The 26,673-nt window shown below is 48.5% G+C and overlaps 1 protein-coding gene across 14 annotated transcripts in view; it reads right to left on the reverse strand.

The window, feature by feature from the left end:
* Positions 1 to 335: 335 nt before the first annotated feature.
* SLC8A3 (solute carrier family 8 member A3) overlaps positions 336 to 26,673 on the reverse strand; it is a 134,917-nt gene continuing 108,579 nt past the window's right edge. For 7 of the 14 annotated variants that reach the window (XM_064424361.1, XM_064424371.1, XM_064424365.1 and 4 more), the window contains 6 exons: positions 22,951 to 23,057; positions 12,197 to 12,214; positions 3,506 to 3,630; positions 2,889 to 2,988; positions 1,548 to 1,823; positions 336 to 1,221 (listed from right to left, as the gene is read on the reverse strand). In XM_064424361.1, the coding sequence (XP_064280431.1) occupies positions 845 to 1,221; positions 1,548 to 1,823; positions 2,889 to 2,988; positions 3,506 to 3,630; positions 12,197 to 12,214; positions 22,951 to 23,057 (1,003 nt within the window). In that variant the 3' untranslated portion in view covers positions 336 to 844. Of the gene's footprint in view, positions 1,222 to 1,547; positions 1,824 to 2,888; positions 2,989 to 3,505; positions 3,631 to 12,196; positions 12,215 to 21,510; positions 21,615 to 22,950; positions 23,058 to 24,029; positions 24,171 to 26,673 lie in introns of those variants that run through there. The other 7 variants (XM_064424372.1, XM_064424374.1, XM_064424367.1 and 4 more) reach the window with 7 other exon arrangements.

Genomic DNA, 26,673 nt, shown 5'->3' on the forward strand with positions numbered 1-26,673 from the left:
AAATATACATGACACATATTGTATTAGAGGGTTGGGGTTTTTCTTTCCTTCCTTTTTTCTTAGCCCAGGCAGGTGATTGAGATGCTACATGCTCCAGCTTTTGTCACTAAATGTGTGTGACTGTGTGTCTGTGTTTGTATTAAAAATATATCAGTCTTGTGATGTTCTTAAAAAAGAAAGAAATGGAAGGCGGCAGGGGAGGAAACGGGTAATAGTGAAAAAGTTTTTTGACTGTGTCAGTCTTTTGTGGCTTCAGAAATACACATGTTCAGTTCCAGCACTGATGGCAGCTTGAAGCTTTGAGTTTAACTTTTTAACATTTTTCAGATTAAGTAGTAAAAAAGAAAAAAAAAAAAAAAGAAGAATAAGCGTGCTCCCCCAGAACCAAAAAGCAACGAGCAAACAGAAAAAAAAAAAAGAAAAAAAACCCCACAAATTCCTGAATCAGACTTCTGCAATTCTCAACTATTAAAAATGAGGAAACATCTCCTTACAGTGGAGGGGTGCTCGGCAGGAAAGGAGATGACCCCCTATGGGAGAGGTGGCCTTTGGAGATGGTTGAAACTTCATAATTTCATTGAATAGGGTCAGTGCCTGGGTTTATTGTGTTTTATTTCAACACTTGCCATTGTTGCTTTCTTTTGTACCATTTTTGGATGGGTTTTGTCTCTGTTTTTTTCACTCTGTGATGGTTTTGCCCTTTTGGCACGCAGCTGTCCGAGCGTCTGGGCAGCGGCAGCCCTGGCAGACAGCCGTGCCTCCAGTGAAACCGCGCTTCCAGGACTGGCGTCCGGTGAGGTAACGGAGGAGGGTCCCTCCCCCGGCAGCGCCGTCCCTCCGCCGCCTAAAACCCCTTGATGTAGCAATAGGCCTCCAGCGTGGCGAAGAGGATGTAGAGCAGCCAGAGGCTGACGAAGAGCAATGTCGTGGCCACTTTGCACCCTCGGGGGCCGCCCAGCTCCCCCCCGAGGTGGGGTCGCCGGCGGTAGAGGAGGACGCTGATGCAGATGAAGGCGAAGATGGTGAAGAGGGTGACAGAGAACGCCAGGGTGCCTGCTGACACCTGGAACTCCTGCCCCTGCGACGCCCAGTAGATCGCTGCCACTGACCACGCCAGCCCGATGCCCAGGAAGACGTTGACAGCGTTGCTGCCTGTGACGTTGGTGATGGAGGCATCAGCGTACATGTCCTGGATGGCTGCGGCTTTGCTGGCAAAGGTGTCTGGGGTTGAGGGAGGAGGGAAGGAGAAATCACTGAGGGTCCAACAGGAGAAACAGACAACCCTTCATGCCTGGGGGACAAGGGAGGCTCAGGTGTGTCACCAACCAGGTTAGGACACAGAGCAAGAGGTGCACAGTCCCCTCCTAGGTTCAGAGATCCCATGTTGTCACATGTTGTTGTCACAAAGCAAGGTGCAGACCTTGCCTGGGGACAGCGCTTTGAGGATACCCTTCCCAGCCTGAACCCCATCCCATGACAGAGCTGAAATCAGGAGCATCTCCAGAGGATTTACCTCCCACCCCATCCCCTCCCCATGGCCACCCCACCTGGTACAGAAGTGCCGAAGGCGACGAAGACGACGGCGGTCACCGAGTCCTTGAGGCCAATGGTGCAGCCAAAGTGGGAGGCGAGGTCGCCGATGACGGCCGTGAGCATGCCGATGATGAGGATGGAGACAACAAAGCAGGCCCAGCCGTTGCAGTACTCGGTGGGGGGCACGCAGGCAAACAGCACCTTCCAGAAGACTGTCAGGAAGTGCATCACGTAGTCAAAGCAGGACGGCAGGCGCTCCTCACCAGACTCGTCCTCGTCCTCATCGCCTGCTGCAAACATGGAAGGAGAGGTCCAGCATTCATTCCAATGGGGGAGCTCATGCTTGTTTCCTCCAACCCAAGGCTCCAGGGATTCTGCTCTACTGGGACAAGGTGGTGTGGTGCTGGCCATGACAGTGAATTGAAGGCACACCAGGTCCTTCAGTGATGGGTGAGGCTTGGCAAAAAGAGTACCTCCCAGGCACTCCAGAGCCCTCAGGGATGGGGAGTGATGTAATGGGGCGTGGTACCCACAGAGGGGCAGCCCCATCCCCATCCACAGGCAGTCACACAGGAGGTAGTCAACCTGTGGAGATCACTGGTGAGTGGCATGAAGAAATTACATGGACAAGTGATGTTTTAGGTCAAAACTAGCAGAAAGTAATAGAATTAGGAAATTGGAGAGATCTTTTGATCCTCCTGTTCCAGAGCACAGGCTGGGCCATCCACTGCCTCCTCTACAGCTGGGTGGAAAACACCCTTTTGAGGCAGATGCCAAACCAACCATCAAGGAAAGGTTCAGAAAGATTCCCAACTACCATTAATGGCATAGATATGCCTAAAATATCTTCCCCACAGCTGCCTAGCTCTGAAAGCAGTGAGCTCTCTCATCAGGCAACAGCTGGCAGGTCTCTGGGCCTTTTCCTTCACCAGCTGCTGCCTCATGTGACAACATCTCCAGTCTTCGTGTGGTAACTCTCCCTATTCCCAGGAACTCCACTGGCTATGACAGGACATCTCCCAGTAGGAGCTACCTGCACTGGCCAGGATCCCAGCCAGGATGGGATTTTGCTGCCTGCACACTGCTCATCAGATCACTGAAGCAGCAGGAGCACTGCCAGCTGACGCAGCCTTTGAAAACTGGCCTTCTGGTGGGCTCTGCACCAGAAGATGGATCTCCTGGGCTCCTCACTAATGCACCAGCAAGAGCCCACTATATCTGGAGCAGAGGAGCTCTTTGGACTGGCTTTGCTGATGGATGACCACAGCTGAGCATCACTGGCTAGGGAGATGCTGTCATTCCAGGCTGCATGAATCCTGTGGATGTTCATATGGATTTTCTGATGTCCCGCTCACCTGCGCTCACAGTAATGGCCTCCATGAACTGGTCCCTCCAGGAATGTGTCCCTACAACCAAAGCCAGGTTTGTCTTCCTAATCAGCTTGTCCACGGTGCTCTGTTGAGGGAATAAAGATGCACAGCAATTAAACCAGCTGCTAGTGAGCAAGGATGATCTTGCAATGCACTGTGGTCTCACAGACCCTTTCCAAACTATGGAAGTGTCACAAGCACTCTCCTGCCAGCTAGATTAGGCCACAACTAGGGTTGAGCCTACCTTCTTGCTGGACTGGCTGATCCAGACCTCACCAGAGCCAGCTTGTTTGCCACACCTCAATCCTGATTAAGTTCCTTCTTCCCTCAACCCTGCCTCACCAGAGACAGCTTTGCTCCTGCATCCTCCTGCCCACTGGCTTCTTCTGCTTCCAGCAGGGCCTTCTTGCCTTTCTCCATCCACTCCCACCAACCAGCAGCTGCTACTTTTGACATTTCTTGTAGACTTCACCCACCCTTTACTGCATTACATACATTTCCTCTCTCAACAGCCCTTTTCCTGCACATGCTGCCTCCTCAGCCCTGCTCGACAGTGACACATGGCTTTCCCCTCCTGGAGGACCCCTAGGACACCCACTGACCTTGAACTCATAGGACTCCTCAATGATGACTTCCAGTTTGGGGTGCTCTCCGAGTATTGGCTTGCCCATCTCTGCAATTCTCTTGGCTTCCTCCTCTTCAACTGTCATCTTCCTCTCAGCCACCTCTGTGGAAGCAAGGCCAACACCAGGCTGTGGGCAGCAGCCCTGGACCTCCAGGGCACCGGGGGGGCTTGTCTGCAGGGCCTGAGCACGGGCTCCTGCAGCCCCCTCACAGCTTGCTAAGTTCACAGAGCAGTCTGGGGGGCAGTGGTGGGGTGTTGGACCACAGAAACAAATGACCAAGATTTCTTAATATCAGTCACCAAGAACATAGGCAATATGTTTTTAATTTATCAACAAAAAAACCCTTGAATGTTTCTTCAGTGTGCATTGGTGCTCTCAATTGACACTCTCCCATCACCCCTACAGCAGCCACAGTTTTGGGGAGACCGAGGTACCAAATCATTCTGCCATTTGGCAGAAGTGCCCTTTAAGACACTTCTATCATACACTCCCTCATTTGAATTAACAAGAGACAGAGCCTTTTTTCCCCCTTTGAGTAGAAAATCATGGTTGGCTCCTTGTGCCACTCAGTGCTTGATCTAACACAGTCACAACCACATGTAAACCACACATGAACTGAAAAAATGAACAAGAAGTAATGAAACAAGTATTTTTTTTCCATTCATAATGTTGTGAAGGTACTAAGGCACTGGAACATGTTGTCCAGAGAAGATGTCAATATCCTGTCCCTGGAAGTTCAAGACCAGGTTGGATGTGGTATTTGAGCAACCTAGGGAATGGTGTCCATGGGAGTGGGATTGAAACTAGATAATCTTTAAGATTCTTCCAACTTATTCCATTCTGTAATTCCATATTTAGTTTCTGCTGAAGGAAACTAAACCAGGACCCTGGGTCAGCAGCATGCTGAGATGACCCTGTGTCAGGCTCAATGTTGCTGATGACCCAGCTCACCCAGCAAGGTGCCTCAAGGGGGTTCTGGTTGCCCAGATGGGAAGAAGCATCCCAAACAGCTGGAAGGGTGCCTAGGTCTGGCCCAGGTCTTCTCTTCCACCCACATGCCTAAGTGCAGGAATATGCTGAAGGGCTCTCTGTAAAACTGACACCTCAAGAAAGGGGCTGGGTTTCCCCTGGCTTTCCCGTGCCTGACCAGTCAGAGTGTACCAGCTGCAATACAGGGCCCAGCTGAGCCTGGGAGTGCAAGCTGGAGCTCTTTAGAACCTGGGAAGGCATATCACAAAGGCAGAGCATCTTGTTCTGGCTAAGCAGTGGGTGAGATGTTACCTGAGGTTTCCTGTAGAGGTTACAAATGCCCAGGTAATGCCTCAGATGTGACTAATCCCATGTGGACTCCAGCAGATCTCATACTTTACACTAAAACTCACATAGAAATTATGCAGTGAAATTTATAAACTCTGACTTCTGTCTTCATCTGCCTGGCTAGATTGACTGCAAAGACTGTAAGCCTTGCAAGACCTCCAGTTTATAAAACATAACTCCTGTGGCAGGTGGCATTATTATAACCCATCACAGAAACAGAAAAGTTGCATCCATCATTTAAAATCAATGATGTACATCAAAACCATCACTGCCTAGCTCCAAGACAGCATCATCTGGATTTAGGAATCCCTGATAAGTTTAGAAAAAAATTACACAGGCAGAGGAGAACAGCACCTGGAGAAGAAGAAGGGCAAGCAGGATGCTGGGGGATGAAGGGGGCACACTTTTTCATTGAAAGGTTAGTTAAGCATTGGAATGGGCTGCCCAGGAAGGTGGTGGAGTCACCATCCCTGGAACAGATCAAGAAACAACTGGATGTGGCACTTAGTGCTATGGTTTAGTTGACATAGTGCTGTTTGGTCAAAGGTTAGACACAATGATCTTGGAGGTCCTTTGAAAATGTTCTGCTTTACACTACAGTTGGAGGCATGAATTGATGGTTATCAAGAACAAGATGCAAGGTGCTCATATTCACTGGAACAAGGAGTCAGGTATCATGTACACCTCTTCTTCTAAGACATGGAACAAGAAAGTCCAGTGTCTTGCTCTCCCTGGGAATGTGTGAAGATAAGCTGTATCCATTCATGAAAATGCAGGTGCTCACACGTCAGTTGCCATAGCACATATGACATGACTTTGCTTCTGTCTGAGCTTCTCATAACCTGAAGGTCAGGCGCAAAGGTACCCTGAGCTCCACAAAATCCAGCTTGGCAGATGAGCTTGAGCACATGCCGACATGTGCTGACAATACAGAACTGAGCAAAAGCACTACAGCCATCCCAGCAGGATTGCAAAGCCCAGACTTGGTGACAGTCTGACTCACTACAACCTTTCCTGGAATAAATACATTTGAAAAGCTGCAGTCACAGTTGGCGGCGCAGTCCCTTAGGCTTCTGCCCACTGGCTGCAGTTGCAGAGTGCAGAAAGCAAATGTCTGGAATCTGAGGAAATGCTCTGAAAATAGGGAATATCAGGCAGCATTTCCTCAGCTTAACTCCAGGAGAAATGATGCAATGAAAGCTCGATCCCCAATCTAACTGATTTGAGAAAAGCCTTCAGCATGGTAAGAGAACACAGAGTCTCACACAAATGTTATGCCTCTGGGCAAGGCTGAACTGCAGGCAGGTCTGTAGCACATGCAGTGCAGCAAGTTTTCTTATCTCCATAGGAAATGGTATCCAACACAGCTTTATCCCAGAACCTGGCATGCTGCTTATGCTAATTTATGTACTTGCACCAGGCAGGACAGTGAAAGATGTGAATCCCTCCCTGAGGAGGAAGATCTCCTGTGTCTGCCGCATCCAGAGCTGTTGGGCAGGCTGCATGGGAACGCCTGTGTCCACAGGACCTTGCACCTTCTAGTATGTGGCTTTGTTGTCTCTGCATGCCACCTATGGATCACCTACTGATGCAACAACCAAGGCAATCACTTGCCAGGCAGCTCTTAGAGTAAATCAAGCAACACAACCGTGTCCAAGAGTGTCTGTCAGCCTAGGGGCTAGATGCTAGCATGGGCATGGGACCAGATACTCCACAAAGTGAAGGTGGTAGGAGTCCTGCTATTCCAGAAGGCACCTTGCCAGCAGACTAAGTGCCACCAGAGGCACCTCCAAGCCCTAGGTAAGCCACCAGGAGTGAAGAGACAAGATGACTTGCAATGGAGACCTTCAGCCTACTGACAGCACACCCACGGAGACATGGATAAGGGAGACGCTGATGTCACCTCCTCTTCCATGTGTACAGTGAACTGGGGTGCAGAGAGAAGATGGCACATCAAAGGCATCCTGTGGGGACAGATGATTGAACATGACTGACCAGCTAAGTCCTTCAATGTCAGCTGCAAGCAAACCACAGAGAACAGGCAGAGGGAGCACATCCAAATGGGTTCCTCATAGAAATGTTAATAGCGGAAGCTTTTGGATAAGGAAGAAAGAAGGTAATTCCTTAATGTCTCATTAAAATGCAGTCACATTTGTAAACGTGCAACAGGAAAGCAAAGCACAGAAACCTAACCTAAACCTAAATTTCAAAGCTGCATCTGAAAACATTTAAGCTGCCATTGTATTTTCACTGAGGCTCCATCCTAATGTAGGAGAAAAACACTAGACTCCCATGTCAGTACTGTACTGGATCTTGCTCAATGCACTTATGCAAGTAACCCATAGGTGCTAAATACCAGGCTGCTGACTGTCCTCTGAAATTAAGGCAGCGTCAGGAAGGACAAATTTAAGAGTTCAGCTGATATTTTTTATCCAGAACCTATACTTGCCATACAGTTAAGGTGGGGAGCTAAGCACTTTCAAATAGCAACATGAAGCACCTACATGATTCCACCAATTCTGCCTACCTACTGTTTAGAAGACATGAGCATCTTGTGGTGGGAATCAGTGTCAACCTCTGCACAACACTAGATCCTACCCTAAGCCTGCTGCAGGCCTGTTGGGTCTGCCTGTTTCAATGGAATGCTGAGGGCTGAGTTGAGCCTGTGTGTAATGACCCAACAGCTGAGAAGGAATAAACTCTTGCAAAAAACCCAGTGGCAGAGAACAATCCCAATGCTCTGGCATTTCAGGGAAGCACTTCAGCCAGCACAGGGTGTACCAGCCTGCCTATAGAGGCACAGGAGGTTGCTATCCTCCCTGGCTTCCATCAATCCTTGCAATCCATCAGGCTGCTCACTTAGAGCAAGTGTGGAACATGCTCCCACACAGTCTGGTGTAGGGCTGGGGTTTTGGAGGGTTCCTCCAGAAGCAGAGACAGGACATCTGTGATGTGTCACACATCACCCCAGTATGGCAGCCTGCAAAGAACACTACTAAAGGCTGAGATAAATAAAACACAAAGTAAGGGGGAGTGAGGATGGGGGGATTGTATGTTGGGAGAGAGATATTAATTTGGAAGGTCAAGTCTGTCAAGGTGAATGCTGCCAAGCTGCAGCTTAATTATTAACTAGCCTGATTTCTGTTTGTATCTGCATCAGTACCTACTTTTCAATGTGGATTGCACCCTGGACTCCCTGCTGTCAACTCCAGTTAAGCCTGATAAGGTCTGGCTGTGCCTATCGAGAACAGAACTTGCCAGGGCCTTCTGGGCTGCCTCCACCTCCTCCCTGGGAAGGAGAAGGTGGCAGAGAGGGGTCCCCTAGACCCTGTCTACTCTGGCACTTAAGTATGTGCTACCATTGAGTGTTAGGAACCTCTCTGGGCTGCAGGAGCACACAGGCTGCTGAGACCAGGCAAGCTGGGGCTGCTGTGCCAGGGAGCCAATGAGTTAGAGAGAATATTCTACAAGCAGGTGAGACAACAGTCTGGTAAAATCAAAGGCTGGGTGGGAGAAATGAGGATCAACTACACTTTTGCTTTTGCTGTAGCAACAGCCACAGCTGATACCGACTAGGTGCTGGACTGTGAAGGAAGCAAGAGAAGTTCTTGGATAAACCACTCCATGCTCTCATTTTGCTTTGTTCAGACCCTTAAAGCTATGACAGACAAGGGGGCTGAGCAGCTCCTGGTTGTGGTCCTGCCCCTGCTGTGCTCTGCAGGCCTGGGCAGGTCTCTGCCATGCTCACTGCTCAGCTTTCACCCCACGTCCGCCTCAGTCTGTCTCTCTCAACTTACATCTGCAGGGCCATCCCAGGACTTGAGCTGCCGTGATCTGCAAAGACCTGCACGTGGCAGGCCATTTCTTGGAGTCAAAATACTGTAAGCATATCCCCCCCTCGTTGTATTTCTCCCAGGGAAAGGGGAGCACTGAGATGTGTTCCCACATCATGCATTGCTTGCCCACTCAACCTCCTTCAGACTGGGGGGATCAAATGGGAACTAGACATTGCCTGTGGCCTCTTGGACACATTACAAATCAAAGTTAGATAAAGTCCATTTCTGTGGTGTAATCAGGCCACTGCATCTTTTGAGCTGAATTAGGCAATGGGAAGGCCCTGTAACACCATTAAAGAGGTAGGTACTCATCACCTAGGCAATGCTGCAAAACTACCGAACAACCATGGAGCAGTTTGTATTCCCTGACACTTGCTGAATAAATTGGACTAAAACCAGCAATGTATTCATGAAAGACTGCTGTGAAGGCCTTCTCTTCAAGCTATCTTGTCTCCATCCATTTCTGGAGTGGGAATGTATCTGCATGAAGGTCACCCCTTTTGGAGACTATGCTGCTAGGAAGAAATTAAAACAGGATCTTTTTTTTTTTTGTTGTGGCTTAATAAGATATAACCCTGGCTAAACAAAGTAAATAGAGAGCATGAATGAGTTCCTCTCTCCAGAGCACTGTCAAGCTGTCAGTCACAAGTGGAGAAGACTTCTGGCTAAAAGACACTCTGGCTTTGGAGATTAGCATATGGATATGCCCTTTACAGAAGCACATGCCCACATACAAGCACTGGAGCCTAGGCTGCCTTCTAAAATGTAAGGAATCTGCTTACTTAGCCCTGAAAGCTATTTTTGAGACATGATACATCCCGTATACATGCCCAGCATTCCTTAATGGTAACTGGGAAATGATGCACATTCATGAGAGGGAGGCTAAGGCACAGGGCTGGGAATTGAGCATTATTCCACTCCTGGCTCTGCCTTGAGATTGCTGCTGACATGACCATCCCTGACTGGCCAGACAACTGGCATCTCTGCTCCTTAGTCTTTCCCACTGCTAAGTGGACATGGGAGTTTTAATGCATAAATAAAAAAATATATTTAGAAATAATTTCTTGGAACTGGATGAATATACAGAAATTATGATATAGAAGTATCTACCATTTAGATAATTCCATAGCCCTTTAAGGATCTTGATCACTTGAGCCCAAGAACTTTCAAGCAAAGGCTGCACTCAAGCTTTCAGTGACTTTTGCAAAGGCTGGAAAGACCTTGAGAGCAGCTCTTCCACTGCTGGCAAAGGCAGTCACAACTGGAGTACCTTTGTACTTTGGTATCAAGTATTTCCCTGTGTAAACAGTATAGAGAGACATCATTGCCAGTGTCAAAACAGAAGGTTAAAAAACCCCCCAGACTCTCCACAGTTATGCCATACTACTCTGAAGCCTGAACAGTTGGCGTTGGACACATGGCCAAGCGTTGCATGGCCTTGCAAGTCTGGCTCAGAGACAGAAGAAATTTGGAAGAAATAAATGCTGAGCAGAACCGGTGCCCTGCCCAATTACTTCACCTTGTGTAAAATTCACAGCCCTGTTTTCCTTGGGGGAAGGCTGGGGGGCCAAAGTCAGAATCCCTCATTTCTTCCCAGATAAGGGCTCTTGGGACAAGAGAGGCATTGTCACTTGGGCTCATCCATTAGGGCACCCACCCTTTCTGTGAAGAGAAGGGATCACTCTTGTGATCCGGGGCTGTGCAGCTGCTGGCCCTGCAGGGGCTGCCAAAGCAGTGCCATGGAAAGGGGAATGCCCCAGTGCTGCAGAGGAGAGCCAGGGCACCCAACAGTCCCAAGGACATATCCCCAGGAATGGGATGCTGCCCAGGAAGAGCTGTGCAAGCTGCTCCAGGAAGCAAGGGACGAGGTGTGGGACAGACAGATTCCACTGGAACATTCAATAATGCAGTTTTTAAACAAAGACTCCCATGTGCCAGTGTAACCTAAATCTAACATGACACGGACTAAACGAGGACGTCGCTTCTCTCCGCACTGATTAGCCGTGATTGCTGCTGAGTGACACTCCAGCACGTGCCTGCTTGCCGGCCTGCTGCTGGATTGAAGCACATGTGGGGGCCAAGCACCACGAGCCCAACACCCATCACATACAGAGAGCACCCTGAGGCAGCTGGGCAAGGGGGGCACCCCAGGGACCCCTCACCAGACAGAGAGGAGGCTCTCCCTTATGAACCAAAAAGTAACTTTTCATAGCTGATGACCAACTTCTCCAATAACAGCTGCCAAAAGCAATCAGCCTGGATCAAAACAGAGGGAGGAAAGTTACGTTATTTTAATAGGAATTATTTGGTTCCCGGGGTTCTGATCAAATTAGGCAGCTACTGAATTAAAGTAATGAAATTACTGGGAAGGAGACTGTGCTCAACTTATTTCCAGTCCTCCCGGATCTGAAGAGGTAACAAAGGAAACCGTCCAAACCATTCCGAGGAGTTTTCCATAAACACCCTAAGCTGGTATTTGGGGAACTGGGGATTTCTGCCTGCCACTAGCAATTTCCTAATTAGTCCAACAGCCAACGGGCTCAGGACATCCCCTGTGCAGCAGATTTGGCATCCTCCAAAAAGGGGCCAGACTGAAGGCTGCGTGGCAGATGCTGCTCCTTGGATTTGCAGCACAGCCCAGACATCATGAATGCTTTGGTTTTCAGCTCTGCTCGCAAAACTGTGGGATTTCAAGCTCCTCTCTGCACCCTCCATGCCCAACCTTATCTTTCAAGAAATGCTTCTTTAGTGGAAATTGAACAGTAATCACATCTGGAATTGAAAGAATAACCACAATACAGGAGGCATACACTGCACCATAGTGGGATAAAGACAGACCAGTGTAATGGGGATTTCAGGCAAGGAAGAGGGGCTCTGTATCAATACACATGAAATCCTGACACAGGGACAGGAGATGCAGAATGCAGAACCAGAGCTGAGGGTGAGGAGGGAAATGGAGCTGATCATATTCTGGTAGTACAGCTCTGGTGCTGTGCACACCCTGGGGGCACCCTAGGATGGGAGTGGAGAGCACAGGGGTGAAGGCACTGAGGGGTGACATATGACCCTCCATAGGAAGGGGACACCTGCACAACCTTGTACCCTCACCCACCCCAGGCAACACTGTCCCACACTGCAGAAATGCCACCTCCCTGCAGAAATCCCCATCCTCCCCCGTGCATCAGCACTACCCAAGCACCAGAGTTGCCTAAAAAGAGGCTCGAGTAACAGCTTCAGACCAGGTACAGCTGCATGTGTTGCTTTGCAACTCTGTCTGGATCATTTCCCCCAGACTGCAAGGAAAAATCTGGAATATGGGAAATGCTCTTAGATGTCAGTCAGTCAATCAATCAATCACTGTTATTTTCTTAATTGTACTGCTCTTAACTAAACTAGACACAAACATCATGAGCTGAGGTTGTCTACAACATAACAAACACAAGCAGGGAGGATCTGACCAAAAGGGACAAAAAGAGAGCCAGAGCAGCCAGAGGAAAGGAGAAAAAGCACTTACCTTGTGTGAGCAGCAGGGCTGTGGTGAAAGAACATGAGAAAGACAGAGAAAGAAAAGAAAAAAGAGGGAAGAAGTTAATATCCAACAGGAAAAAGCTGTTTTGCAGATGAAGGCTGTCAGTGAGCAATGGTCATGGTGCAAGGAGCGTGCAAGCTCACCAGGGCTGCATGGTGGGCACAGGCTGGGGAGCAGACACCACAGCAGCAAGATGGAGAGGAGACTGGGGGCTCCAGGGAGCCCCACGGCACTGGCTCCCCAAGGTCACCCCTTCCCCCCCAGCAAAGGCAAAGGGATGGGATGCAGCGGGGGAAGTGGCAAGGAGGGGAAGGGAAAGCAGGGAAGGAGGGCAGTTACACTTGCCACTGGGGCCTGACACAAAGCAAACTGACCCAAAGGCGTCGAGGTGCCCCCGCCTAAGCTGGGTATGTGTGGTTGTGGTGGGGCTTGGCACAACTGAGGAGCCCCAGTAAACCTGCAGGCATTGAGAAGAGGTGATGGGCAGCTCACTGAGAAGAGCAGCATCAGAGGGAGGCATTGATTAAACAGATGGCCTCCAGTGTCAGAAGGGGCAGGGGGTAACACAGCCATGTGTCATCTCTCAGGATGATGCTCTGGCTCACCTTCTCCTATCCCACACCCCACAGGAACCACTTTCAGAGAGTCAGGGTACCTAGAGGAGCATAGCCACATGTAGAGCATCACTGTTTGAGTCCTCCGGGATCTCTTTGTTCCAAATTACTGATCTGCCTGACAGTGCTGCATGGACATAGGCCATGCAATGTCACCATAGTGGGATGCAACTGCCTGTCTGGAAATGTGACTTCATGGTCTCAGGAAATGTAACTGCATGGTCCTCTGAGATTTGAAGTGGGAGAAAAAGAGGAGAAAGGAGCAAAGGTCCTTGTAAGGGATGACCTTATGCTGGCTCTCCATACAGATACAGCCCAGCCCCTTTGGGCAGTGACCCCCTGACCCTCTCCTCTCTTGATTTCCCCACTCCCCAGAGCTATCACAAAGAAACATCTGGCTGGATCCCTCTTAAGTGTAACCCACAGACAGCCACAGCCTACATCCAGCTATCAAACCAGCTACAGCAGAATCCATAGAGCTAAAAAAGTCAAAATGCTCTTTGAGAGGGACCAAGCTCCAAGTCTGTGCCTTAGCTTTAACTTCTACTTGTCTTTCAAACAGCAAACCAATCCCTGAAGACTTGGTTGCATGTGATGACAGTATTGTAATTACTAACACTTATTATCATGCACTTTTAGTCTCAGAAGCTTAAAACTCTGTACAGAGTCAGTATTAACAGCCCTATTTGACAGATGGTGAAGCAAGCAAAAAGAAGCAAAAGGGAACATTTTGCAAACTCAGAAGTGGGCTGGAGTCCAAAAGTGCTAATTTTCCCAGACTTGCTGGTTCGGGCCTCTGAGAAGCAGGCACTTTTATATAGATGAACCCAATTGTATCTGTGCCATTTGAAAGTGATTTCCTAAGCAATTTATCAAAGGTTGCACAGCACATCCATGGCAGAGCCAGGGAAACTAATCCTGAGTCCTGACACCCAGTCACTTCCTTGCTCTGTTGAGCAGCAACCATAGGCACAGCTTTCCCAGCATTCTGCAGGGAGACACTGACCCGGTCGAGATCTTCATCCACTGCTCCATCTCCCCAGCTGTAAGAACTGCGGGCAACCCAAGAGATCTTCCTTGTCCATGTGGGTAGGTAGAGGCACAGTGAAGGGTGAAATGAAGAGGCTTGCTGAGCAACCCTTCTGTTTCAGGGTCAATTCCTTTTGAGAGTCAAAAACTTTGGGGAAACTATTGATGAGTACATTCTGCATTAAGTACAGTGCCACTGAGCCACAAGATGCAAAGGGATGTTTGCTCTGCCTGCACGTCCTGTCATCCACACACCTCCTTGAAGTCTCCAACAGGCTCTTCAGTACCCCTGGTAGCATGAATCTGGAGGTTCTGTCCTGCTGCAGTTCATGCTGTCATGTGACCTTCTTACTGTTCCATGGTCTTCTGGTTCTCCAGACAGTGTACAGAAATTTAATTTGCCTTTTGCAATTACAAGCATTAGTACAATGGGTCGATTTGGTGTTCAAATGTAATATAATGAAATATTACTGGGACCCTAAGCTACTGTGGCTATTAAAAAAACGCATTGGTTCCTCATGTTTTTTAAAACTGTTATTATACTGCTCTGGGATTTGAGTTTATTTTTTTCCCCATTTGCTTGTGAGCCTGAAAAAGAACAATTTTTCTCCCTTTCACTTATGATATGATACATGAATATTTGAAGAAGCCTATAAAGCTATGAATGAAACATCAAGAATACAGCATGCAGAAAGTCAAGGGATTATTTTATCTTTATATTTCTGAGTGAATGCTGTGCATGCAAGCAAGAAAATGATTTCACGGACTAAAGCTTTCTTCCTGCACACACATCTGCTAATGTGCCCTTAGCCCTGACCTGTAATGTTTCCTGACAGCCCATCTGGGGATGCTGTACCTGTACCAGCTTCACTGATGGCCTCCGTGCTGTTCCCATCCCACAAGCCTCCCTCCACTCTCCCCAGCCTGGGCTGCATCCCTCCAGTCCTCCCCAGGGCACCTCTCCCTCTCCTGCACTGCTGCTCTGCACATCACGCTCCTTATGGGGCCAAGCCAGGCCACCTCACTGCTCTTGGCATTTCAGGTAGTCTCAGAGGCTTAACATGTGTACTCTTACAGGAAACTGCTAAAATTAGCTCTGCAGCCAAATCCAAAATAGCAGTCCCAAGTATCCCTTACCTAACCCTTGCATGGTGTGATGGTGGACAAACACGTGTGCCTGCAGATAAGGGGATGTGACGCTGACTCACCCAGGAGGACCCAAAGCCTTTAGCTCTGGATCTCTGTTCCTCCTTCATTGGGGCTTCTCTGCCCTGAAGGCTTGGGTTTGAGTAGGTGAAGTTAAAATTGCATGCATGAACTCTGCTTCCCTTGTAACCCCTGAAAATGGACAATTTAGACCTGAATTTTAAAAAGCTGCTAAAAATCTGTTTACTAATAAGCCATTTAATCTGCGTGTAAAAACATGTATACTTTGAGGTCAAATTCTGCTGTGACATGTATGCTGGTGTGGGTTACAGATTAGGAATTTCATGACCTCCTGCTTTAACTCCAAAAAGCTTAACGCAAGAGGAACCAGGCTTGAGATTGAAGCAGACCAGCAATCCAGCAATCCTGTGCTTACAGCAACCTGATGTGCTGAATGTGTGTCCCGGCCTTTTTCTCAACAGTGAAACACTTTTCTCTGCTGTTTAACTCACTGAGAGATTTGACTATGCTGCATGCTTTATTCTGGACTCATTCTTCATTAACATAAATCTTTGCTAATCAGTATCCCTAAAGACTCAGAGAAGCCACTGTGTAGATAAGAGGATCCTTGTTAAAGGCCTGGGATTTAGAGAGGGAGTTGCAATGAGGGAGAGAAGGATGAATTTTGAGGAAACTCTCAGTCACACAGCAGGGCAGTCACAGGATACCGCAGGCAATGAGAACACACTGCCTCCACCTCCTGCACACTCAAAGGTGACCAAGGAGTGACCATGTGACACACAGGCTCCCTTCCCCAAAGAGATGATGGTCCTCCTCTTCCAGATGTAACTGTCCACAGGCTCTGCCTCCAGATTTGCTCACTGAGGTGAGTAAACTGTTTCCCTAATAGATTGTAAAGAGACCCAAGCATGGGGTTTTTACAGGCTAAACAAGGCAGAGATTTTGCAGCATTAACCAGAATGCTATTATTATTGAAGTCAATAGCAGAGCTCTTGCAGACTCCAAGAAACTCCACCCCATCAGGAAAATCAGCAGCATTCAGCCTAATCACAGAGCTGTGAGCAAATTATTAAACCTTGAAGGAATGAGGTAACAACAATCTAACATTTTTTTGCTACTCTCATCAGCAGCTGATGGAGTTGGTGAAAAAGGAGTTTCCTAGCATCTGTTCACACTTCAGAAAACTGCAGCACATGTATCAATACAGCTTACCTTAAACAGGTATGGATCTTTGTAACAAGTCAAATAATTTCATCAATATTTTGATATAGATAACTTGATGGATCAATCCAAGCTGGGAATCCTTCCTTCTTTGCAGTTCAATCCTTCCTCTGTGACTCCCAGTCACATCCTCCCTCTGGGCACAAAGCTTTCCCATCAGAGGTGCTGATACTTGATTAGAAGGAGATGTATCATGAGATTTGTCTGCACCAGTTGATTCTGTGCTGGGAGGGCTAAGAAGACTTCAGACAAAATCCTCCCAAGCCAGGGCATGCCACCCAGCTGACAAAAGTGTTTGCCAGCCATCTGTACTCCCATTTCCAGCAAAGTCATATCTTGTGGGAGACATGCTTTCTGAAGCAAAACTTCACAGGAAGGTTGTCAGTCTCTTTCACAAAACATAGCCCTCAGTCTCAGCCTTCAGGCATCAGCCCTAAGGTTGAATCTTCTGCCACTGTGCCATGAATTCTCACGAGCTGATTCCCAGTAACCCTCATGCAACATATTTTTCCAAATGCCATTTGCACCATTATCTGCAATCAAGTGAAATCTTCCAAAGTAGCCTCACTTGCCATTCAGGCTGTATCAAACTAAGTTTAGCCACAATTTAAGCAGAAGAGCAACTTCATCCAGGGAATGCAAAGCAAATTCTTCTCCTGTAATCCAGGGCTGAGGAAATACTGTAAAAGGTGATGTGTGAAGAAAGTATTACTCCAAAATCTTGCTGGGACAGGAGCAAAATCTGCATTCCACATTGTGAGCTGACATGATAGCAGAAATGCTATGAGAGCAAGAGTCAAACCAACAGACAGCATCTAGTCATAGAGGAAGACATTCGTTTCCCTGCAGGAACCCTTTAAAAAGGTGCTGACAAAAGGATGCCCAGAAATGTGATGTAGGGTGCAGGGAAGTCGCAAAACCCTGCAGCGCTCAGTAAACAGGGATTCAGGTTACATGACTTTGCATATGGAGGAAAAGTGAGACAAGAAGGATTTGAAGATTAATTTCTTAGAAATTGAGAGGATCAAAAAAGTCAGAAAACCTGGAAAATGACCAGGAGGATAGAGAAAAGCAACATTTACCATCCTGGCCAAGCAAAGAATGTGAGTCTCTCTCTTTGATTTCTTTTTACTCATTCACTAAGATACAACAAGCTTGCAGCAAGCACCATCTTTGCCAGTGCTCTGTGCATCTGATATGCCACTACTGAGTCAGCACTGTTCGTCATCACAGGCCAGGCTGGCAAGATACCAATCTCAGATCTGTTCTCATCTCTTTGAATTATTGGAGCACATCAACAAAAAGAGCTACTACAGTAAAACTACTTGATGTGATTTGTTTGGATGATCAGAAAGACTTTGAAAAACTCCAGCTGCAGAAAGTGATTGGTGAAAAAGAACAGATGACCTGTGAGACAAAGTAGATGTGGCATTTATGTAGCAGGAGTAAGTGGTCAGCTCTCCTTACAGCAAGGGTTAACAGCTGAGTGTCCCAAGGCTCGAAGCAGCATGACTCATGTAACTGGGGATGAACAGTGAGGAGCAGCATCTGCAGATGATGCAAAATATTCCAGTTCAAAGCTGTATCAGTGGCTGGTCTGCATTCTGCAAGCCCTGGTCAACCTCAAGACAGGCATTTGCGTTTGGACCACCACAGGAACACTTCTGTGTAGAGAAGATTTTTCCTCCAGTAAGGTGATAGCAGATGCAGAGAGCAAGAGCAATAGGATGGATGTCATGCTGAGTTCTGTCCCTCACAGAGACCATCCTGGAGATCCCTGTGCCCCACAGCTCTGATCAGAGCCAAGGAGAAGTTCCCTTGACTGGAAGTGACTGCTTTGTATTGGCAGGTGTACAGGGCAGCACAGACAGTAATGCAAATCAACTGTGTGGTAGTAAGCCCTGCTCCCACCTGCCATCCTCCTCCGCTGCATGTCTGTCAGGAACCACTGCCACGGCAGCCTGCAGCAGGGTGGGTACCCTCAGGGACAGCACACTGGGTCTGAACAGCACCAGGCTCTGGAGCAAGTTCTGCATCCCAAAATAAACCACTCAAACTCTGCCCCAGGCTGCTTTGAAAAGCACATACTACTTCTCCCTGTCATCAGCTCGGCCATCACTTCAGGGAACATTTCACCCCTGATTTCATCACTGTCACCTTGTTTGTATCCCTAAGGTAAGCTTGGAGCTGCCCCCTGCATGGAGAGGTCCTGGGCTGGCTGCAGGCCCTCAGCACAAAGCTGTGCTAGTGCAGGCACAACTAGCTATCACTGCGTGACCTGGACTGCAGATTACTTACAAACATGACTGCCATGCATCTGAGGTGCCCAACGCCACCCCACTTTCAGAGGAGCCAGGAGAAGTTTTGAGGATGCTGCAAATAGCTGACAGCATCAGTCCTCCTACAGCACTGAGGCACAGGCTCAGTGTGACACAGCTAAGTGAGGAGTAACAACAAAATGAGGACAAACTGTCAAGAAAACCACATCTTTTGCCGCACTGGGAACAAATGCATGAGTAGCCAAAACCCAGAGAGACTCTACCTCAAAAGCTACTGGGCCTGGGTCCCCAAGGAGAGGCAACAGCTGTGCTTTGCCCTTGCTGAGTGAGTCACGTGGGGGTACATCCACCACCACAACAAAACCCAGCAAAGCCCCTGCTAGGTGACTGTGGTGTGGGATTTTCCCAGTCTGTGGGCACAGAACAATGACAGCACCCTGTGCTGATGCTGGCAGGAACACGTGTCCTGGAGCCAGCACGAGCATCCCTTCCCAGCGCTGTGTGGAACGTCACACGATGCCCGAGCAAGCCCGAGCGTGGCCCAGGCTGCCTCCGCTCCACCGGGAGCCAGCTGGGCATGCATGAATTCTGTGAAGCTGCTGGCCACAGCATCTGCTCTTGATCACTCACAGTGCTCTCTGTGGGAAAGCCTCGTGTAGCTCCTTATTCTTCATGCCAGGCACAAGGCAGGCTCACCGGAGATGCCGCAAAGTACAGCAGTACAGAGCTGGGGATCTTTCCAGATGCCCTGGATTTAGTGTAGCGACTGTGCCACCTTGTGCCAGCAACATTTACAAATGCAGTTTAATCTTCTGCCTCTCAGATTTTAAAACCATGGTGCTCTCACTCTGACATTTCTCTAATGAGGCCAGCCAGGGCCCTGTATCTCCTTCCTGGCATGGTCCTTTACTTCCTCCAGGCAAAAGAGGGTCTGTCCAGGCATGTGCCCTCACCTCCTGGCCTGTAGGCTCTGTGCTGCAGATCAATTTAGTCCAGCTCTGACCTCTTCTCTGCCTCCTGCAAATCAGACAAGCACACTGACTAGAGCTGATATAGATCTAAATAAGAGATATATGATACAGCAAACTGGCTCTGTAGTCCTAGTAAGAATGAGGACATTTTACAACTGGTCCACTTCTGGGACCATCTGGGTTTTTTACAAACACTTGTTCTTATTCAGCCAGGTGCAATGTGACCTGTGCAGGAAAAAGAAATGTGGAACTACATAAAAACAGCCGATTTCTGACTCTGTATTCTGATTCTGCTCATTGTTTGGAAAAGGCTGCAGGATTCACAGAGAACAGACAGCTGAGAAAAAAATTCATTGTGCTGCTCCAAGCTGCCAAGTGCATAAGCAGGAGAAAGCCAGGGGCCTGTGATTTTCCTCCTGGACCTGCTGAGATGGAGGTGGGAGACCCATGGATAGGAAGACATCTCCATACATGTGGAGAGGAGACCCCAGTGTGGTTCTAGGACTGAAGACTTTGATCCAGTACCAAACATTTGGCCTTTACAATATCCAAGAAGAAATCTGAGCATACTGTGGGTGTAGAGAACAGATACCTACATGGAAGCTGTGGCATTATATGGTTCTTTTATATGATGGACAAAAAGTAGTAAAGTAGTGGCTACAAGCTGAAACCAGACAACTTCTACCTAGAAGCCATGCTCACATCTTTACCCTGGAGGGCAACCGATTGCTGGGACATACTCCATGGGATATGGCAAAGTTGATCACTGCCTCTGCTCAAGGGCAGTTGGACTTCAGTGAAAACTGAGGGCTTGTGCTTGACAAAATGGAACCTGATATCCCTTATTGCCTATGGGTTGCAGGAGGCAGTCTAACAGCATTAAAATACGGGTTTACATTTTACAAGGCCACAGATGCTACATGATACTGAAATGCTAACGTAACCTGTGTCTATCCTGAACATCCTGTGAAGCAGTCTGTGGGAGCTTGGACTGGCCAGAGGGCAGCTGCTGTGCTGGTGAGGTAAGAAATAGAAGACATTTCAGCAAGGGAGAGCTGTGCTGAGCAGTGCACGGGCAGCAGCCAGGTGTCCCATCACTGACAGCAGCACCTGAGAGCAGAAATAAGCCTGTGGGCACACACAGCTGGCTCTACGCTCTAACAGGCACCCAGAAGGTGGATTTGAACTCCAATTTAAATCTTGACCCTCCTAGGCCACCCCAAAGCTAGTGAAGCCAGTGGCAAGACTCAGTGAGAAAGGGGTCAAACACATATAGGACAAGAATAAAGGTAGATGTTGGCAAGACACAACTGGAAGTTTGGGTTTATTCCAGCTATGAATCCTGGTCTGCTGGGAGATCTTGGGTCTCACTGCTGATGAAGTAGGACCTCAGTAGAGCTTCACACCCTCTGCATGACAGACTGTGATTGTGACATATTTAAAGGGGTTTTCAAATGAAAGACATGAAGAACCATTTCAAAAAAAAGCAAGCCAAGTTACTTCACACCTCCTCTCTTCTCCTATGGACTTTTCATCACACTTCATAGGGACCCAAGAGCACCAAAGCAGTGCCATTGGAGGCAACAACAGAGGGAAGGACAGGGGGAGTACAGGAGGAGCTGAAGGGGGCAGCCATGCATTACACCCTTCTCTTGCTTTTTGCATTCCCCAAAGTCCTGGCAAAGAAGCAGGAGCAGGGAGAACAGCAAAGGTGTGCTCAGAACAAAAAACATCTCAAGACAAGGAAACCCAATCAAAATAACACAGCCTCTGAGACTCAAGCATTGCACAAAAGGAGGATCAGAAGTAAGCTAGGCTCTTAAGGCAGAGATGACACCGAAACAGGGTAAGAGCAGAATACAGCAGGGCAAAGAGTAAAAGTCAATCCCTCTACAGGAGGAGGAGAAAAGGAGGAAGGGTAAGGAGGAGAAAGAAGGTTATATTTTCTGGATTTGGGGTTTGGATACTTGATTCTGATTTTTTTCTTTTTTGCATTTTTTTCATAAAGGATCTCACACCTGATATTCCTCGTTCCATCCATTGCGGTTCACCAAGGGCAATGAAGAAATTCTCCTGCCTTTCGTATTCCTCCTCATCTACTATCTTAACCCTTATGGTCTTCCTGTAGGGACAACAAGAGAGACAACCGTGTACAGCGGGTCAGCTGGCTGGAGGCGCGGCAGCGGCGGCGGCGTGGGCTCCTGGCACACGGCCCCTTCCCGCCTGTCGGACACAGCATCCTCGCAGCGGCTCCTTGGGAGCGGGGCTGTTAGGGGCACAGGGAGCTGGCAAGGGAGTGAGGAGGCAGGGAAAAGTGGGAGGAGGACCTTGCTGATGGTTAGTGGAAGGTGACTTCTGCAGCGCATTTTTTTCCAGTGTCAGATGGTAATGGAAAGGGTATAAGTTGCCTGAAAAGCATCAGGGACCACCACCCTGAGCTACCCACTGCATTTTAGCTGGAAGACCAATTTCTTCTTACCATAAATAATACCCTCATGATTAATAATAAATCTGCAAAGACTCTGGGCTGGGAACCTGAGGAGAAGAGAGAGACATATTCCCCAGTGCGGTGAGGTAGGTCTCTGCCAGTGGCTACAGCTCCACCAGCTGCTAAGGAGGCTGATGGTTCTAACTCCCATTTTTAAAATGGCACATCTTATTGCTTTCTCTTCTTGATAGTATCTATACATCTTCCTGTCCTGTTCCTCAAATGAAGATGCAGTTTTCCCAGGAAATGGACAACTTTGCTCACAGGGGACACAATGGGCCAATGCCTTCAAGGCTCAAAAGGAAATGCCCTGGGCACTGGAGCAGGTCTAGCCTCTTTCCCCTGAGGCCAGCTTATCTGGCCCCCTCCACTACCCCTGCAATGCACACAGCTGCTGTGAGCCCCCGGGCAAACCAAAGCAGGCCCTGGCTCTTCCTTGCCCTCAGCTCCTGCTCCCAGAGTTGCTCTGTGACAACCAGACCAGAGGTTGCACAGCCTTTGCCCACTGCTTCTCAGAAGTCACTGAGCTGCTTCTCTGCCAGGCCTCAATTCCTCTGTTTTTCTAATACAAGTCTGACTGGAACAACCCATAGGACCAGGGCTAGGGGGATGATCTCCTGAGATGCTGGATGTGTTTCTAGCCAGCATCTTCCCACTGGCACTACAAAATTTTCTTGGGCCCTCCAGTGGGGGTAGCAGAAGTTTCCTCTCAAGTCACCACAGAAATATGGACAAGCAGGATGCTCTCCATCCTTCTCTCTCTCCTCCCCTTGCCACTTTGCCTCTGAGCAGCCCCAGCACCACTCCCCATGCCACCCCATGGGTACCAAGTGACACGGTGTGCGTGCACAGCAGTGTTTAGGGCAGAGCAGTCGGAGACAGAGAGACATCAGAGGAAGAGAAGAGGAGGAAGGAGATGGAAGAAAGGAGGAAAGAACGTTAATGTTAGTCTGCAGGGCCAGTACTACACCTTTCTGTAAACTCATATCCACCATGCGGGGGCTCATCAGCTCAATGAAGAAATTCTTGGTTTTTTCATACTCCTCATCATCAATTACCTTGATGTGAACTGTTTTGCTGTGGATGGAAAAATAATAAGGGTCATAAAGGGGAGAGGGGAACAGAGAAGCAAAAGTCAAGGAAGGACGGAGTTAAATGGGTACATTAGAGAGTCAAAGTTTTCTCACCCACTAAACAAACTCAACATGGCCTTTTGAGAAAGGCTAAAGCCTGCTTTCTGCAAGTGACACTGGCCAATTTTCTGTTTAACCCAAAGGCAGAATAGCAGGCTAAACCAGAAAGTGAAGTTAGACAAAAACAATCCCCCAGCAAACTGGCTCAGGGCTCAGCCTGTGGGCAGTGAGGTCTGATGGCCAGCAGAGAAGCAGGCTTCCCTCACTCTGTTACCCCTGTGCACACACACACACACATGCATGCATGCACACCAGCAGCCACACAAGCACACACACCCTGCTGCACCATGCTGCTGCCTCAGCTGCATTGGCCTGCTCTGAGAAGTGCTGGCTGCTGCTCTGAGCTGCTGGAGCAGGTGGGCAGCAGATCCTGTGTTTCTCCTTTAGCAAAATTCTTACAAGTTTTTGTATCATTTTGTAGGAAAATAAGAGCTCATTGTGCCATGGTTTCCTTCACAGCAAATGCATGCCTTATGCAGAGGTTACTGTCCCACAACTTTCACACCCAAAGAGAACAAGAGAAACAAGTCAAAGACTGCCAACCCACTGCCTCCTTACGGACAGGCTGCACTGACTCTTGCAAGCTCAAAATGACCCCTGCACTCCCCTCATTCTCCCAGTGGCTGCAAAGGTTCATTCAGCCACATCTCTCACTTGTGACTGAAGACATTGGTGCTTTCATTTCAAGCTGCTATGACCCCCTCTTAAATACAACATTGTTTGCACATGTAACTCCTCTGAATGGGTATCTGCTTGCCATCTTGGGGCTCCTGGACTTCTAGTTGATCCCAACCCCAAGCTGGAACTGCATTTTTTAAACCAGAAGTCAGTTCCACATAAAAAGTGTTTCCCTTACCTCAAAACAATTGTCCCTCCTGCCAGTGAAAGATCCCCTGCTTCCCACTGCTCTGTATCCACACATGGCCCTGCAACAACAACCTCCTCTTCTTCTTCCTGCCCATCCTCAGCAGTCAAATCAGGCCCAGGTGGATGTTGTGCACAATCAGTCTTGACTGGCAATGGGAAGGAAGAGAAAAGCAGGACTGGCAATCACAATCACTGGCAATCTGGAAAGATGCGCCCAAATTCACATCTCTATGTGCCTCAGCCTGTAGCCTTTGCAATTAAATCCTGTATCTTTCATCTCACAGTGCTTCAGAGAACAAGCAGTCTAGCTCTGCACCTTGGGAGTACTGTGATCCCCACCCTGGGGATGCTGCCACGGCCAGCAGCCTCTGGAAAATCACCATTTCAGCACAGAATAGGAGAATCATCACTGCAGCTTGCATTCCTACTGATATCAATAATGACCAAAAAATTATTCAGTCATCCTACAGTTTGACCCTCAAGTCAATTCCTCCTGCACTCCAGCTGTGGAAATCCTGTTCCCTGTGCTGACTTTGGTCTTGATCTTGGTCCCAACCCTTCTCTTTCAAATGATGGCACAGGGGTAAAAGTAGAGTTTGGACAACATCTGCCTATCCATCAATGCAGGAATATACAAGAAAAATAACCTCCAATTCTTCTTTCTGAGCTAAATCAGCTTTATTTTGGCAATGCTTGCTTTACCCATACCCTGCACCAATGCCAGCAAGCCTCCTTTCCTTTCTCTAGGCTCTTCAATCTCTGCTAATCCAGCTGAAAAGATTTTAAAAGGTATTTCTCCAGTGTAAATGTTGCTGCTCTGCTAAGACTCCATCATGATGATTTTTTGTTTCATTTTTGTTGGAGGTGTTGAATTTGGCTTTTGAAACAGATTTTATCTGGGCCCCTGATACTTTGCAAAGCTTGTTCAATTTGCTGAGTTAAACCTACAGCTGATTCATAGCTCTGATCTTTCCTTGCTCATTACTACAAAACAGAAGGTGGGATTTTCCAAAGCAGACAGTGCTTCCTGGACGTGGGCTGCTTTTAAATACCCTTTTCATAAGTACCATTGCTTATGGTTTTTCCATTCTAGGAGCTTCGAAATAATTGGTATTGCTCATCTGCAAAAATTTGGAAAAAACACCACAGACCCTGTTTCCTGGGGTCAGCTTATGTACTGTGAAACAGCTATTCTAAGGCTTTGTACAGTTAGCATTATGCATGCAAACCATTTGACCTTCCTTCCTTCCTTCCTTCCTTCCTTCCTTCCTTCCTTCCTTCCTTCCTTCCTTCCTTCCTTCCTTCCTTCCTTCCTTCCTTCCTTCCTTCCTTCCTTCCTTCCTTCCTTCCTTCCTTCCTTCCTTCCTTCCTTCCTTCCTTCCTTCCTTCCTTCCTTCCTTCCTTCCTTCCTTCCTTCCTTCCTTCCTTCCTTCCTTCCTTCCTTCCTTCCTTCCTTCCCTCCTTCCCTCCTTCCCTCCTTCCCTCCTTCCTTCCCACATACATGTTGTTAAGTACAAGGAGCTCTATATGTCCTACCAAGTAGTTCCACAGTGCTGAGATTTCCTTAGAATAGTCTCTGTTTTGATGTAAAAAAACCAGCTCAATAAAGAGAAAGAATGGTTGCTGGGGATCCCTAGAAGCTAGCACGACAAAGCGTTGGCTTTGCAAAAGCAGGTCCCCTCAAGTCAGGAACACAAACTTTTTGGACTCCAAAACCAACTCAGCTCTGCTGCAAACTGGACCACTACCACACACTCAAGCATCAGGTGGCTTTTCCAAAAAGAGAATCTGAATTTGGTTACCCATCCAGTAACTTCCTGGTTTCCTCCTTTGCAACAAGCTTTTAAGGAGAAAAGAACCTTTTACCCAGCTCTGAAACACCAGGTGAAGGACAGATCAAAGCGACAGGCCAAAGCCTCAGGTGCCCTGCATGGACACAGGCTGGGCCTTGCACCCCCTCTCCCCATCTGACTGAATCCCAAAGGAGGTGGGATTGCTGAGAGGTGGTGAGTGCCCAGCAGGTCCTCCATCCCATTAAAGCCCTGGGGACACAGCAGGAGCCTGGAGGTGATGCTTGGGGACCCAGCTGTGATGGGATGGGGGTGATGGGAGCCAAACTGCAGCCACTGCCAGCTCTTGCTCCAGATCAGGGTGTTGCCAGACCTCCCTGTGCAAGGAGAAAAGGAACAGGGCAGAAGTTGGCAAGGACTGTGTAGTGACACGGAGAGGTGGGCGAGGGCTCACAGACTCAGTGCCACATAACGGGGAGAGGTTAACCTTTCCCTGGGATTTTGTGGCAGAGGGAAGAGCAGCATCCCTGCTCCCAGGCCGCTCTGCAGCCTGCACAGATGGGGGCACAGCGCTGGGTTTGCTCCCTTGAGGGGAAGTGCCCTTCTCTCGGCTGGCTGCTCCCGTGACTGTCACCACAGAAAGGTCAGTGCTGACGGAGGGGGGGTTGTGGTGGCCCATCAGGCCACCCCTCCCAGTCCACTGTGGCTGGTGAGGGCTGCCCTTTCCCCCGCTCTGCAGCTTCCCTACCTCTGTGAGCATTCCGCTCAAATCCAGGCCTATGAAAGCAACCATAAATACAGCTGCGTCCTGAGCTGTCATAAATTGTCTGGAGGCCAAAACAC

The sequence above is a fragment of the Passer domesticus genome, chromosome 6, assembly GCF_036417665.1.
Source record: "Passer domesticus isolate bPasDom1 chromosome 6, bPasDom1.hap1, whole genome shotgun sequence".
Lineage (NCBI taxonomy): Eukaryota > Metazoa > Chordata > Aves > Passeriformes > Passeridae > Passer > Passer domesticus.